Source organism: Orcinus orca, chromosome 4 (genome assembly GCF_937001465.1).
Source record: "Orcinus orca chromosome 4, mOrcOrc1.1, whole genome shotgun sequence".
NCBI classification, from domain to species: domain Eukaryota; kingdom Metazoa; phylum Chordata; class Mammalia; order Artiodactyla; family Delphinidae; genus Orcinus; species Orcinus orca.
The window spans coordinates 52,139,804-52,156,719 of NC_064562.1; the positions used below are offsets into that span (position 1 = coordinate 52,139,804).

Here is a 16,916-nt window from a genome sequence, read left to right on the forward strand (position 1 = left end):
CCTCAGGCCTTGCCTGAGTGTACAGAAAGATAATTATTCATTAATGTCAGATGAGGAGAGTTTTTTAACAGGAGCTCCCAATTTTTCCCAAGGCAATTTGTTCTGTTATCTTAGAGAAAAACCCTCGGATTTTTTTTTCAACTTAAAGATAAGAGCTTGGTATTAGGCTTATTAGCAAGCAGAGGCGGGAAAGGGGATATATATATATATACACACACACACACACACACACAAAACATGTTAATATCCATTCTCAGCCCTCCACTTCCCATTCCCATCCTTGGTCCTACCTGCAACATCGGAGTCTGAGCCTTGCTGAGATTCTCCTGGCTGTCCATCTATGACCTTAGTGCAGGCTGCTTCACACGTGTTCTAGGCTGCAGCTTCCTACGCTCTGCTTCAGCATCCAAACTTGCATTTACCTTTCATCATTAGAATTTTGTGGGAGTTTCTGGTCTACCTGTGCTACCTTCCATATATTTTTTTTTATTCCTTTACAATCACTTTAATGGCATTTTAGAGAGGAGAAGTCTTAGTTCACTAATACGCACAAACGTCAGTTTTACATTAAAATAAAATGATCCTGGAAGCAAGACAGGGAGTATATATTTTCAACAGGCAAACCTAGAGGAAGAGGCACCAGTGGGAGGCTAGTTCACTAATCCAAGTAACAGATGATGGAGTCTAAACTAATGTAGTGGCCATGAAGATATTTATAAAAAGTTAATTATTTAGATCTACTACGGAGATAAAACAGAAATAGTGATTCACTGAATGAATGAAATGAGGAAGAGGCAGGAATTACGGATGACATTTAGGCCTCTGGCTTGAGCAGCTATGTGGCTGATGGCAACACCTGTTGACACAGAGAACAAGAAAGAGTATGTTCTGGTGAAATAGGTGGATGGTTCAATTGGGGTATGTTAACACGTGTTACTTAAAGACAAATATTCCAAAATCAGTTGCATATATAAGTAAGAAGCTCAGGAGAGCAATCTGGGCTGAAAGTGCAGATTTGGTAGTTATCCACACGCAGATGCTATTTACTGCTTACCAATGGTTCTTTTTCCTCCCTCCTATTTGCTCCCCCGACCCTCCCCCCTCCCCCCCACCACCATTCTCTGATTATAAATTAAGACTGAACTGAAATTTCCTAGAGGGTTGTAAATATTACATGGAACCCTGGGGAGTCTGTGTCATGTATCTTCTGTGGAGCACCATTCCAGGATTTTAATTTGAGTAATTTTTAATAAGTGCTTATATTTAGTTCTATTGCTTGGAGAATTGATGAAATACATCAGTATCATATAAAGAGTCAAGAAAAATGGCATTTTCTATTTCACTAACTTTATAAAAGAAGAATAACAATACCATCTTCTCAATAAACCATTTCATTGATCTTAGTGGACATACTTTTTCTTGCTTTGAACCCTTGCATGATAGTACTTCATTAAGACTTGAATAGCTATCCTTACAATTTCTTATTTTACATAATTTGAACATCTATTTTATCCTCCTGCCTAGAGTGATGAAAAGCAGTCAGAGGTAGGGACTTGGACTTATATTTGTATTCCCACCAGCACCCAAAGACGTAAAGTAACAGGCATTTAATAATTATTTGAAGAGTTGAACAGAAGCACTTGACACTCATAAATGCATAAAGTTACTTTATTTTAAGTATACATTTAATTTTGAAAAATATAAATGCTAAAATATCTCATCTTCTTCATCTCTTAATTCCATAAAAGTCACAATAGAAAGCTTCATAAAACTGTAAAATACTATAATGTTATAGGAATTTTAGGTTTTATATTGGAAAAAAATTATTAGTAATATATTGAAATGTTCTGTACTTTATCATTTTGTTCCACCATGTTGATCTACTTCACTTAAAATAAAAAGATGCATCATTTCTCCAAAGTTAATAAAGACTTAAGAGAATAAAAATAAGAGTATCTGAAAGTGCGTATTGATTCTGAAAAGTAATGTGTACAGATATGTACCAGCCATAAACATGGCTAAAAAGAGGCAACTATTCATTCTCTTCACATTGTAGGACTGGGACAAAGTTACTTATGGCTCTAAAAATTTCACTGGATGACTTTAGCCCTGAGTTGCAATATCTGCCTAAGAAACAGAATTCAGGATTTTTGTATGTACCCATAGAGCACAAAGAAATGAGCCAAAAAACAGAACATATCCAAATTCCTGGTCAAAACGCAACTTGACTGGTTAGCATATACCACAAAGCTTTTTTATTTCAGGCTGCAATGAAGCTTGATGAAATCATCATCTAAAAACTCCCAAGGCCCAAGCGAAGTATCATTTGACTGTATTCAGCCACTTGGTGCCACTGGGCTTCATGCTCATGCTGTGAAGAGGGGATGTGAAATCTCATGGAATAAATAAGAAAATCGCAAGTTCCTGCACCAAAATCATTAAGTGGTATGAAAAGGGTTGAAGAAAGCTTTGTCCCATCCCCTGAACAATGTCAACCTCTGTAATACAACTCAAATCGTTTTGTTTTTGTTTTTTAAAGATAGTCAGCAGTCAATACATTTCAAGTACTTAACACAGTTTAAAAAAAAGAAGCAAAAACTTGGAAGACAATCGTTCTCTGTATTAAACACCAATATATAGCTGATAAAAGATTTACTCTGTGTGTGTTGGTGCATGTGCATAAAAATATATACCAACTGAATTTCTGGCGGCTGACAATTGTTTCTCTTTCCCCCTTTCTTTGAGGTGGTGGGCGGCTGACTATTAAAGGTTTGTTTCCCTATGTCTCTGACTTCCTCCATCCCCCCCACCCCACTCCACTGCCTGCCTGGACCACAAAATGATTCCAGTTCCCAGTATGGAACACAAAATGATTAGGATTGCAAGTTGGTCACTGTTTTACATAGTAGAATGACGTTTTTCAAGGAAAACAGTGTCTCCAAAAGATTCTTTCAAATGCAAAACCATGGGCCTTTCTGCTCTGATAAAGCAGACTCTTGACCTGGTGATGCTTTCCTTCCAATGGTAAGTCTGTACTACCACAGGACTTCTAGTTAACAACTGCACTTACTGCTTTACTTCTAACAACTTGAATCTGTTCTCTTTGCATTTACACCAGGAAGAGACACTTGGTAAAAAATTTACTGTTGTATTCTGTGTGTCCAGTTTACAGAGAAACAAAACCACCAAAAATCTGGTTAGTCCTTTATAGTGTGTAAATTCAGTTAAAATACAGATAATTCGGTGGCTCTGTGTGGACCTCAGGGTTTGTTTGTTTGTTTGGTAACTATCTGTGTTCCTCTGAAAGTAAATGATTTTTAAAATACTTCTCTGGGTTCCAAAATATTGAAAAGGTTTGATACTAACTGTTCCTTTAAGCAAATACAAGGTGCCACTCCGCATTCATATCATGAGTATTGACCTTCTGTCACAGAATATGGATCATAAATGAAGGTGCAGGTAGTTTTTAGATATACTCAAAGGCTGAAATACTGAGTTAAGTTGCTTCAGGAGTTCTTTGAAAGGGACAGAGAGGGGCATGAATCCTCAAATACTTGATTCATGATCAGAAAAATAAATTATTCTATTTAGAGCTTTTATAAAAGTGAACAAAAGTGTCTTTAATTTAACAAGATCCTAGGTTAGGCTAAATTTAATATGCATGGCTTTTAAACATTTTATTGATGCTCAGGAGAAACAAAGAGAAAAACTTCATATAGTTTTATATTAAGGTAATGAAAAACTAGATAATACAGAGTAATCATTTTAAGGATAGCTCTAAATACAAACATGATGCCAAAATTTGGCATGTGAGGTTTTAACAAATAACATTCACTTTGCCGCCTTCATTTTAATGAAAAAAATTGTAGGTCATTTGTGTCTAATTTGTATAAAATTTGAAGTTTTAAGATTATCAGATATAAAAGTAACAGTTAATTTAGAACAATACAATTTTTATAATCAAAATTTCAACAGGACAGAATTATAATTTAATTAATATAAGAATGAGTGGGAGTCAATATGTGCATATTATGAAACCAAAATAAGTGGTTTCGTTCTGCTTCTAGTACTCCTCCAACGACCGTAGTCAGCATATATCACAAATATAGTTATAGGAATCCAAAATTATGGATTCAACATTTAAAATGCTGTTTTTAATGCAGATTCATAATACATAATGCAGCCTATTAAAACACTACATTTAGATAACATGCTAAATTTGGTTAAAGATCTAATTTTCTTTTTTCTAACTTTCAATATGGTACTTTGAAATACACATACACACACGTATATAGACATGTATATTCTATATGCCTCAATCACAAAGAATAATTGCCTTTCAATCTTAAAGACAAGTGTATTGTTAAAATGTATATATATATATATATACCTCTGCGATCCAACTGCATTCTCATAGACACTTTATAAATGTAAAAATGGTCTATCACAGTCCTATGCATTTTGTATTGTAAATAAGGGCTATTGTATCAGTGATGGTGACTGCCGTCTGGGTAATAAAGTATATTTACCCTCATCTGCATAACAGTAAGTCTCCTGGACCTCTGATGGATTTTTCATATGTGGTTTGGGTTTTACGAAAACTGACATGAGAGGCTAGATAACTTTGCCCTTCACCTACCATCACTCTGTCTCTTTCTACCCTTGCACATATGTGTACCAGCCACACACAGAGTACATACACAAACACACAAATGTTTTCAAAATGAAAAAAATGTCTAACAATACTGCATAGGACATCAAAATGGTAATACAATCAGCATCTTTGCCCGGATACTACTATTATCAAAACATCAGTTATTCCCATTACAAAGGAGCGTCTCCCTCCTCCCCCAATCTCCTTCATAGAACAGTTAAATTTCTCTTAAAGAAAGGGAAAAATGGATGCTTAGAAACATGGTGTTTTTAATCCGATCTAGCCCTCTGGCATACCCTAGAGGTGGTGTATCTGTGTATGTGTGTGTGTGTATGTTTATGTAAAAATCACATTATATACAATACAATTTTTACAGAAAGCCTGGCAGCTACAAATAAGAGGTAGAACTACTCAAAACTATGTTTCCTGCTGCAGGAAAAAATTCATTTTCTTTACAGTAATTAAAAAAAAGTTTAAAAAATTGACAAAAAATAAGTTGCAGGTTAGGCCCCATAATTTAAACAACAAAATCTAGGAAGAAAAATAGTCTTCAATGTACTCAACAGATAAGTTCATTAAAGGGTTAAAAAAAGTTGCATAGGAAAAAACGGACATTCCAGCACTTGCTACAATGATGGCAATAGTTTCTCTAGTGGGAGTAAAGTACCTTTAGTTTTTCTTCTTTTGATAACTCTTAAGAGATTAGTGTTTATAAGCAAGAGCAAGTTAGAATAGCAGCACTTTTTCCAGTCCTGGAGAGTGCTATAAGCGAGAAGGGACTGTCTGGAGGTCAAGGTTTGTTTAACCAGACAGAAAGACAAGCCAGTAAGCACAGCTCCAAAGCTCAAGGGGGAAGTTCCTTCAATATTTTAATAAAAGGTGTTATAAGATCCTTAATACTTTTGCCCTCTGCTTAATAAAGGAAAAGGACAGGGTCTGTGTGTGTCTTGAGTGACAGAGGAATTTGGTTGTCAGAGGACACATTTGAAAGTATAAGAACAAATAGGGGATTCTTCAGATGTTGTTTTTAAGGAACGGTGCACTACTGTCTTGATTTTACCTATGCAAGAGAGAAGCAGAGAGAGCACTGTATTGTTTGGCCAGTGACCAAAAACCAAACCAAAACAAAAATTAAAAAATAAACAATTAGACAAAAAACAAGAACATAAACAACAAAAACTGTCAGTTGTAAGAAAGACAAACAGGTTACAATATAGTTTCTGTTCCCTTGCTCCTCCAGAAATAATCATTGTCTTCAGGCTCAAGTTCTATTCTAATTTGAGGCACAACTTTTACTGGAGTTCTAGAAGGACTAGAGAAAAAGAAAAAAAAAAAGTAAGTAACTCAGAATTCCTTTACCATCTGTCAAATGTTTATGCATTGTACAGAAGTCAAATAGGTTCTTCTTTGTTCTCTTTAAATACTTACTTCCTCCTTCTGTATTAAAAACAAACATTTTTTAAATGGGATGAAGTTACCAAATAGAGTTAAGAAATTCAAGTAAAAATTTCATAAGCTCTCACACCTAGATTAGGAAAAAAAAACAATCAAGGAAGAGGACTTCCAGGTGGGTGACACTGTCAGAAGTTGAAGGACAAAAAGACTGACATGAAGAAAATATTCAGAGATTTCACGATTTTGAAAATCAAGGAGGATCTGAAATCTCTAGAGTTGTGTTAAGAGGGAAGAAAACTATTGGAGAAGAGCCGCCAGGAAATGCCAGCTACCCTTAAAACAGAGATGATGCTGATATGACAAGAGCTAACATTGATCCTGGGCTTTACCTTAATGATACTGAAAGATTCCATTATTTCTAAGAGTAAGTCGAGTAGGTCTCTTAGAATGTTTTCTACAAGTAAAAGCTGGGATGAGGTCTGGTGACTAGATAATTTATTTAAGAGAAATTGTAGAGGACGGAGAACGGGGCGTTCTGCCGATAACCTGCCATTGGTTCCGTTTCTGTGGGGCGATCATTCCACAGAATAACATAAAATACTGGGCTGGCCTTTACCTTGGTATACCGAGTGACTGAAGGAAAGGAATTTTATCAGCATGATGTGTGGCGTTCAAGGAATGTTGGTGATTTTTCCCCTAAAAAAGAAAAAAAAATTTTCAAATCATAAATAATAGTCATTGGTAAAGTATAACATTAGAATGAAAAATGTTTCAATCTTCACAAAAATGGATGCATCTTTCACAACTGGAAAGAGTAAGAAAGACAAGTTTAGATGATTTCAATAAACACAGTATCAAGCTAACAATCTAAGTAGTGTGATGAAGTCAAAATCACTCAGTCTCTTTTATTCTAGGTTTTCTAGAATGGGCCAATGTTGTTCTTTGCAGCGAGGGGGCAGGGTAAATCATTTCTAGAGGGTGATAGCGCCTACTTAATGCCTAAGCCTTGTCCTTGGATTTCCTGCCATCTTTAGCATTCATAATTTTGTCCTGCTGTTATTCATGCAGGTAAAAAAAAGAAGATTTTGAGAAACTTACTTATACTGCAACTCTACTAGCAATTTTGTTCTTTCGTGGATTAATATGATACTGGAAAAGATTTTAGAATGATCATCGGTATTTTGCTTAAGTAAATTTCTAATATCATATCCACTACTTTCAATGTATCCTTTTAAAGCGTTTTTGAGAAAATGAAGAACAACTAGCACTAAATAACCAACTTGCCACAGACTTCTTCCAGGAGCCTCAAATTCTAGCTGATGATTTTTTTTTTTTAAGCAGCCTTTAAATTGTACTTAGAAGAGCTGTGCTAGGTTATGATGCCAACAGAAGACATCCTTTCATAGTCTCTTTTTGCTATTTAATGCTCTAGAAATGAAAAATGAAACCAGACAATGGTTTGGGGAGCTTGAACTTACAAAGAAAATATTCAACTAAAGCCTGTTGATAGGACTGAGAAGAAAGTAGCCTTCATCACAAGTTACAGGCTACAGACTGGACACCAAAGTTGAGATTGCCTTAATTCTCTTTTCTCTAAACCAGCCTCCAAGATGGCCCCCAATGCACCCTGCCTTCTGGTATTCATGTCCTTATATAATTTCTCCTCACACTGTACCACGGTTGGTTTGTGTGACCAACAGAATATGGCAGAGGAGATGGTATATGACTCCTGAGATTTGATTATAAAAGACTGCAGTTTCTGTCTTGGTTTCTTCTCTGTTATCACTAGCAGCCATGTCATGGGCAGCCCTAACAGATGCCCATGAGCCAAGGCACTAAAATCTCCTGCCAACTGCCTTGTGCTTGAGCTGGGAAGCAGATCCCCAGTTTCAGTCAGTCTTCAGACTCAGCTCCAGCTAAGCACTTGACTGCAATCTCACGAGAGCCCTTGAGCCAGAATCAACCCAAATCAGCAGCTCCTAAATTCCTGAACATCAGGAACTATGGGAGGAGATACAGGTTTGTTGCTTTAAGCTGCTGAGTTTTGTGGTAACTTGTTACACACCAATAGATAACTAAAATACCCATTTTTTCATAAATAGTCATTCATTTCAAACTTTTCTTGGTAACTTCTTATTGAAGTTGAAGTAGCACTATCAAACAGAAATAAAAGTACTTCAACTGTCTTTTCCTGTAACAAATCAGTATACTTTGAAGTGCATGTGGATCTAAAAGAATGTTTTCTTCAAATAAGAACTCAAAGTAAAGTAGTTTGGAGGCACTTGCTGCTTGCTATTGGTAAAGCTTGAGATATTCACTAATGTTACCACAGAGGTTTTCACCCTTTTCAAATGGCCTGTTAACTCAATTACAAAAGCAAAGATGACAGGTCAAAAACCATTATACTTTAGCCACCAGGCTACTACCCCAGAAAGACCAGCGCAGTTACAAAGATAATTTTGAAACAGCAGAAAGGGAATGAAGAAATTAGGAAGAAAATGCAAATATCTTATAAGCTATACCCAAAGAGTGGTTGTTAATATTTTATGATTGCCAATTTAATTGAAAATAACAATTATTCCAAATTCTCACTATTAACAATTGATTCATTGATCTTTGAGAGACCCATTATGCAATTTCTCTTTTGAGCTGATTTGGTCATTGGTGGAAGCCTAAGGAAGACAAACAGTAACAGACAGTGATGTAGTACTAGAAGCTGCCATTCTACATACCAGCAGAAAAAAGGGAAATCAATTAAAAACATGGTTATGAATTTAGCAATTCAAAGAAAACGGCGATAACTTGGATCAGAGAAAAGATGACCAAATAAAAACTTAAATGGTTATGGATAAAAGAAAGAGGTAAGGAGTGAAGGTCAAGGAATGTAAAAATGAAGTTTCATAATAATCAATGTAAATCTTCACATAGAAAAAAAAAGAAAGAAAACAGAGGAAAAGTTAATGAAGATGACAGTCCTAAAGTTTTTTCTCTGTAAGTGCAAATCATATTCAAGCTGGCATGCAAGAGGTTAGTTCTACTCACTGTCGGAAGGTTTGCTATCACTTAGGAAAGGTTGCTGTTCCATGATGTCCATTGGAATTTTAATACTTGGAACTTTTTCTGAGTATGGGCAGTCAGACTGTGAAAGAAATTTATAACAGTTTTTAGAAAGCTTTTACTATACAGACCTCCCTACCTCCCAGTACTGATTAAACCTACCATATTGTCATTTACATTGTACTAAGGAGAACAGCCTTAGATATAATCACTTCTCCTTTGCTGACTTTTCAAATTTTATGGCATCTTCCCCTCACATTTGTTTTCTTCTCTTCTGAGTTAAGGAGATTAAGTCAATTAAAACTAGAACCACACCAAATTGAGATCATTACAAATTAAACAATTGTAAAGCTTTCCATAAGCTGGATTTGCAATCAAATATTTATGGGTTAGTTGTATGTGTGTGTGAAGGAAATAATCTCAAACGTGAAAGACTGTAAATTAGGAGACTTCCTAAACTATAATATGGTCTTGAAATTTTTGTTTCATTTATGCTTTCTGATTCCACCTCCAGGAATATGATGACTTATCTTTCCTTCCAAGACAGGTAAGAAGACTTTTTCTAATATCCACTCACAAGGGGTCATTTACATAGACTTGAAAATAAACCATCTCCCTTACTCTAATATTCCATCAGAACTATTCTGTAGTTTAAGGCTCATCTCAATTTGCTCACACCAAATATATTTGGAAACTTAGCAAAACATGAGAAAATAAAGTCAAAAGGAAGGTGCCTATGATGGCCAGGTAGGCAGAGAAGAATCATAGCCAAAATAAAATGATAAAACCAGGCAGCTAATCATGAAGCTTCTTAAAGAAGAGACCACCTAAGCCAAAACTGTAACATATTTCCACAGGATTATCACTTTACTGTTTTTAGAATTCATTATATTGAATCTATGTCTATGCCTAGACTCAAAAGATGGAATTCATCTCTTAACTGAAAGTACCAAGGAGATGATGACCTTTAGCTGAAAGGGAAAAAATAGGAACTAGGGGTGAAAGGAAGTAAGAAAAAAATGAATCTTAACATAAAGCTACTACGCACATTGAAAATTTCTTTATGATGAATCTAAAGAGGGTAATGAGCCACAATATTCTTTTCAAAGATTAAGATATTGCACTTCACTTGAAAAAAAAATGAAGATGCCATGTGCCCCTACCTTTGTAAGAATGTCAAGGACAAGTTTTATTACAGTATTTCAAAGTTTCCCCCAATAATAGCATTTATAGATGAACCGGTTGGCAGCCAACCCTTAATCATAGCCTACTGGGCGGGTTCAAAAATGACTGAGCAGCTCAAAATATTGGCAAGCCATATTTTTCACTAATTCTGCTCACAAATATTAGAGTTGGAACTCCCATGCCCTTGTGTGGCTCCCTACATCCATGGATCCCACACCACACAATGACCAGGTGAACATCACAACAGCTACATTTCAAACGGAGAACCCCAAATAATGGCCTCAACACACAGAACGTATTACACAGATACACTCTGGCTGGATTCACTGTCTAGGATAAATATATAAGCTTGTTTGTTTGTTTGTTTTGGTGGGGTTGGGGGAAGAAGAGAAAGAGGAAAAGAAAAAAACAAGTATCACACATTACCTTCAAGAAATCTGTTGGAGATATGGATTCAAAATGATAAATATTATTAATATAAGAATAGCATTATTTAAATAAAATATGATTTGTTGAAAATCAAATCTAAGACTTAGAAGACCTTCTCAGGAGCTCATTTGATCCAACTTCTGACACTAGAGAGCACTAAATTGAAAACTTTCTTAAAAGTGGATATTTTATTACTATTTTTTTCTTAAAAGCCATTAGAGAAGAGGATTCTATAATATTATTTCATACATTTGTAATGTATAATGAATTTTAAGTTTGATGTCCATGTACATAAACTGAGGTACTTGTTTTGAAAATTCAAGATGAAATACTGCTTTGGGCTTCCCTGGTGGCGCAGTGGTTGAGAGTCCGCCTGCCGATGCAGGAGACACGGGTTCATGCCCCGGTCCGGGAAGATCCCACGTGCTGTGGAGCGGCTGGGCCCGTGAGCCATGGCCGCTGAGCCTGCGCATCCGGAGCCTGTGCTCCGCAACGGGAGAGGCCACAACAGTGAGAGGCCCGCGTACCACACACACACAAAAAATACTGCTTTAATTATCTCAGTATTTCAGGCGGGTTTTTTTTTTTTTTTTCTCTAGAGTAGCCTAGAAATTTATTTCAAATTTTGAATTCTATTCAATGTGTAAACGCCTCGTTCTTTTTAATACTGCATCTTAATCTGTTCTGCAGTTTAAGCACATTCTCTCTTTTTCTGTCATCATTGGAAACAGAAAATCTATATACATGTTCTCATTGAAGATGGATGGTGACAGTCACAAAAGCTCCCTCAGACTCTTTTTCTCTTTAGCTAAATGTGCCTCATATATTTAGCCTTTTCTTATTGGATCAATTTATCTGAAATCCAATTTTGTCTGTTGCCTTCCTTCACTGTACTGTTTCCAAGTTCTCCAAAAATAATTCAATCAGACAGCCTGACCAATCGAAAATAACCAGACAGGCCTGGATGAGAGTTTTGCCTTTGCCAATATGTGTACACTTAGAAAAATGACTTAACATTTCTCAGTCTAAATTTCCCCGTCTGTAAAATAGGAACAAAAATATACTATAAAGAGCTGCTTTAGCAATTAAGAACAAAGTATGCCTGATCCATCAAAATGATCAAGTACAGAGCAGACACCAAAAATTAACTAGACTCCCATGTTAGAATGAGATACTGGGGATTCCACTAGAATGGGGATACTGCACTGTGTAAACTCTAGAACAAACCTACAAATCTTCATATAGAAGGTGTCATTTTGGCTGTCCTTTCAAAAGGCTACTGAGATAAGCTATTGGGGTATTTATGTGTGTGTGTGTGTGTGTTAAAGAAAAGCAAATCCCAGATTTTCTCTTAGCACTGATCACAGACCCCTACTGAAACACCAAGATTTCTGTGAAATGGCTTCCGAAAAAGTGGACATTTTATTTCTCAACTTAGTTATATGATTGCAAGAGGATCACCTAAATTATGACACTGACTGCTACAATTATGTAGAAAGACCCCAAATTCCAATTTCCGTTCCTTTTTATTGAAAGGTTACAGAGAAGTGATCTCAAATCATGTCAAATCCCAATGCAAGGATAAGTACAATAGCAGAGAACTTTGGTTGAGAGCCCACTCAAATAGATACACAGATCACAGGAGGTGAGATCACCAGCATTTGCCCACACTAGGCTTAAAATTATGTAAAACTGAGTTATTATCTCAAATTTAAATCCTGGATTATCAATAATAAACCCAATACATTTTATAGCATTATGAAACAAGCTTCCTTTTTATGTACGAGATCAGAGATTGAAGTTTGTTATATATGGTGGGCTTTGTTTTTTTAGAAGTCATTATATCATTATCAGTGTATTCAGTTACAGAAAGACTTCAGAAAATACTTTAAAAAAAATAAAGAGACAAAATAAAGGGCAAAGGAAGGTGAAAAGTGACAAGTAGCATGACCAGGTAAACATCCTTGAAATTCATACATCGCACACAAGGGTTAAAAAAATACCATTTTCACATTTGTTTAACTAACTTTGGAATTTTACTTCGGAATTTTAGAAAGCTCCTTACATCATCATTGTCACTGTCCAGACTTCCCTTCTTCTTTTTCTTTTTCTTCTCATCCTCCTTCTTTTTCTTATCCTTTTCTGGAATGACATCATCGAGGAAGCTGAGGTCGTGCTGGGAGAAGAGGTAGTCCATGCCTTTTCTGACAGCTACAAGTGCCAAGATCTGGAAGAATAAATATAAAAAGTAGGAAAGAACCCATGTCAGAGAAGTCAGAGTGAGTATTAATACTGCCCTAGCAAAGTCAGTAGAAACCTATTTTGTACAAGTCTAGAGTATGACAGAACTCATCTTGCTTGTATGGACTTACATTATGTAGACCATAAACATCTGCTTCATGGAGAAAGTTGGTTCATAGAAGTCTTACTTTAACTCACTGTATTTTGTTCACTGTGCTGTATGATCCCTTCATTTGGAATTTCCGTATGAAAAGATTATTTTTTAAACCATTTTCTTCCATGTCAGATTTTTAATAAAATAACGAGAAGTTTCAAGGGAAAAAACAGCCTGTGTATGATTTCTAATTATTCAAAATTAAAACATTACACAGGTTTTTGAAAGTCAAGAAAATCTGTACAACGCATAGTACACTGAGACATCTTCAAAGTATTAATAATGAGGTAGTATTTGAGTTTGCACAGACTATTTAATCTGCTGGGGCAACTTCAATCACCACCATTAACTGAATACTTATCTTGAGTCAGACGCTGTGCTAAACTCTTAGACAATATTTTCTCATTTATTCCCACAACAAACCTGAAAGGTAGATGTTAGTATCTATCCAACAGCAGAGGAAACTAAAGCTTAGTGACATAAGTAAGTTATCCAAGATCACAAAGCCAGATAAAGGAAGAATACAAAGGGTCCCAGTTTTCTAACTCTAACCCCAGTATTCTTGAACTCTGTATCTTTGCTTTTATGAATTGCTCTTGAAGGTAGCTTAAAGATGTCTTTGCTCAACAGTAAAATTAGTACGCAGTAGGACTCAGAAGTCCTGGCCCTGCCTCAAATGAACAGTTGTCTTTATCCATATTATGCTCTATGCCAGCCTCTTCTTCTCTTAGAGAAATTAATAACATCTAACCTATTGATATTACATGATTCTTTTATGATCAAATAAAAGCTCTGAAAGATGAAAAATACTTTATAAAGGTAAAATATTTTTTATTATTATTTAGCACAAGCAATAAGTGATTTACTGGATATATTTCAAATTTATCCAGGTCTAACTTTGTTTTTCCTGGCTTTAGCAAAACTAATACATGGGTAGATTATATTAATAGGCAGATGGAAGTCTTTTCTCATACTCAGTGTGTTTTCCAATAAGTTAATAGAGTTCTTTTTCAAAAGCAGAACATAAGGGAGCATCAAGAGTAAAAATCTGATTCCACAAATACTGTTAATATTTGACACCATTTTTTTCTGCTTTCCTGGAGGAAAAAACAATTACAATCAACCAGTATACATAAAATAAAATAATAATTCTGGATAAGAGTAAGAAAATTTTTGTAAAAAAAAAATATGATTTGTATATTAAAGTTCTATTTCGAAAGCTACAGGGGAGACAGAGCCAGACCTGAGGTTGGCTTTGTGACTTGTTTCAAGCATATGCATGTGCATTTTCTTGCAACAAATGTAAGGCTACAGTAAAAATTCAATGATTATTCAAAAAATAAAGTCTGAATTAAAAAGAAAAATAAATAAAAATAAGCCACCATAGCATTATTTCACCCACACAAATTCAATGATGAAGCCAAATACAAAGTCATTGTTTCCTTTTGCCCTTCTTTCACTTGTGATTCAGAGTGGAATGTTAGTTGTTTCACTTTCTTTCTCATCGTAACATGGCAAGGAGAGAGAGCCCAGACTTATCCTTAAACTTAGCATGATACAAAGGAGAAGAACTGCAAAAAATTAAGCTTCTCTCTCCATTTCTTCTATTCACTGGATGATCTCTCATAAGTTGCCAAACTGGTGCTCTATTATTTGGCCTGAAATGTGCTGTACTCTGTTATTTAGACAAATTCCAATGTACAGCAGTATTTTAAAAATAACTAACGTTATGTGCACTTGTGTCTACCATGTGTCAGGCATTGTGCTATATACTTTATATTCATTATTGATGCTCAGAATGAAAACAAAGATGCCGCTCTCATTTTACTGATGAGTTGATGGGAGCTCAGGGAAGTTCACTGATCAGCACAAACCAGAGCCAGTATCTGAACTCAGCTGTCTGACTCCAAGGTCAAGCCTAGATAAACCACAGACCTGGCAACCTTAAATTACAACCAATCAAACTGATTAGGTCAAAGCTGGAAAAAAACTGGAAGCCTCCATAAAAGACACATGTGTCATCAATATTACAATAACCACATGATATTGGTGTGACCTCATGGGTAGGTTCAATTAAAACAATCCCTACCATGACTGGAAAAATGATAGCAGCCACAGTTGACTTGAGGATCCAGAGCAGGGCTAGACAGAGCACCTGCAGGAAAGTGAACAGGTGGACTCTGCGCAGGGGGACATGGCGCAGGTAGATAAAGTCAGGCTGATGCTTCAGGGGCATCAGAAGCAGCTTCAGACGATCCATGAACTGGGAGAAGAAAGGGCAAGAGAGGACAAGTACATTACTTCAAGAGCTGCAGCACCAAGTCATCTCTTTCTGTCTAACTAACCACTACTGATTTATATTCTACAATTTAGGCAAGCGATGTCCTTGTTAGAGGACACTGGCCAGGGAGTGCAGAAATATAGTCTAACACAGTAAGACGTAGTATGAGTCTTCCAATTTATGTTATTACTTTGCAGGGATATTATGCAGCTATATGAGATAAAGTGGCCACCAAAGAATAAAGCTTCAAAGCCAAATATAAAATAAAGATGCTCATCTCCTACATTCTACTTGTATTGTCTGCATCTTAGGAGAGAAGATCTTGTGCCTATTATTCTAGTAATAATATGCTGAAGGGAGACATCAAACTCATGTATATAACTGTGCCGCAGCTGTCTTATCTGAAAGGAAGAGGAGATGCTATGTATCATATATATTTCAATAATGTTTCAAGGACATAAAGGAACTATCTGACTTGAAAATGGGAATGCATTGGTATTTTCATAAATTCCACATTATCTATCTATGGCATAACTTAACTAATACATTTAGCAATGAATTAGCATTTCTTTGCAGAGGAAAGCCACATGAACATTGCAGTGAGTTTCACAGCGTCAACAACTAGATACCTGATCTAGGAGAGGCTATTACACTGTCATGTATAAACAGGTACTAAAATGACTACTGAGCACCTATGTGCCAGGTGCTGTGCTTCAAAGAATAACTGCTGAGTTTACATCAATGCTGATGATAAGGATGATATTTAAGTACCTATCATAGGAACTTTCAGATGTAAGATGCTCACTAAATAGCTGTTGAATTTAATAATTATGTAATAAGAACTCTGAAATAGTATCTCTACTTTCTTGCTGGAGGGAAGAGAAAAATGTAAAAGTAAACAGACTATCACAATCTTCTCTGAAGTGATTTCCTATCTAAAGAGTTTTCTTTCTTCCTCCAGAGCTATTTTTGACTGGTAGAAGTATTCTCATTTATAAAGACTGGAGTAATAAAATTTTTTGCTAACTCAGATCTTGCCAAAAAGGTCTAAAAGAAGCAGAGTCAAGAGAAAAGTAAAGAGAAAAGGTGATAGGGCAACACCATGGCAGAATTTAAGAAATCCACTAGCTGTCCCTTCAGCAAGGGATTTTTTCCCCATTGTTATGGAATCGCTGATTTTTTCCCCTTCTATTTAACTTAATAAACATGTACTAAGCTCCAACCATCTATTACGCACCTAGAACGCATAAAATCAAACTTCTGATCTAGACTGACTTATTTAGGCCAAACAAAAATAAGAACTATTAATTTGGGGACCATATTTGTTTCATATTTTTCCATGTAAAGTAATAAAGAATATTTACAATGTCAGGTAAAAATATTTTTACACATTTATACTTCCCCAAAATTTCACAGGCACAAATAAACCCACATTCACATTCGTCTAGTCCCATCTATGAAAAACCACCTTGTATTTTATAATAAATATCCAAACGGTGAAGAACTCTACTCAATGGACC

At 35.7% G+C, this 16,916-nt stretch overlaps 1 protein-coding gene and 1 long non-coding RNA gene across 9 annotated transcripts in view; one reads left to right on the plus strand and one right to left on the minus strand.

Annotated features, from left to right (window-relative positions):
* Positions 1-16,916, plus strand: part of LOC125964348 (uncharacterized) — a 725,473-nt gene that overhangs the window by 249,605 nt on the left and 458,952 nt on the right. The gene's annotated exons all lie outside the window — the stretch shown is intronic.
* SLC4A4 (solute carrier family 4 member 4) overlaps positions 1,653-16,916 on the minus strand; it is a 351,509-nt gene continuing 336,245 nt past the window's right edge. For 5 of the 8 annotated variants that reach the window (XM_033412501.2, XM_049709597.1, XM_049709593.1 and 2 more), the window contains 4 exons: positions 15,205-15,378; positions 12,786-12,947; positions 6,666-6,745; positions 1,653-5,966 (listed from right to left, as the gene is read on the minus strand). In XM_033412501.2, the coding sequence (XP_033268392.1) occupies positions 5,861-5,966; positions 6,666-6,745; positions 12,786-12,947; positions 15,205-15,378 (522 nt within the window). In that variant the 3' untranslated portion in view covers positions 1,653-5,860. Of the gene's footprint in view, positions 5,967-6,665; positions 6,746-9,091; positions 9,189-9,268; positions 9,381-12,785; positions 12,948-15,204; positions 15,379-16,916 lie in introns of those variants that run through there. The other 3 variants (XM_049709595.1, XM_049709594.1, XR_007477305.1) reach the window with 2 other exon arrangements.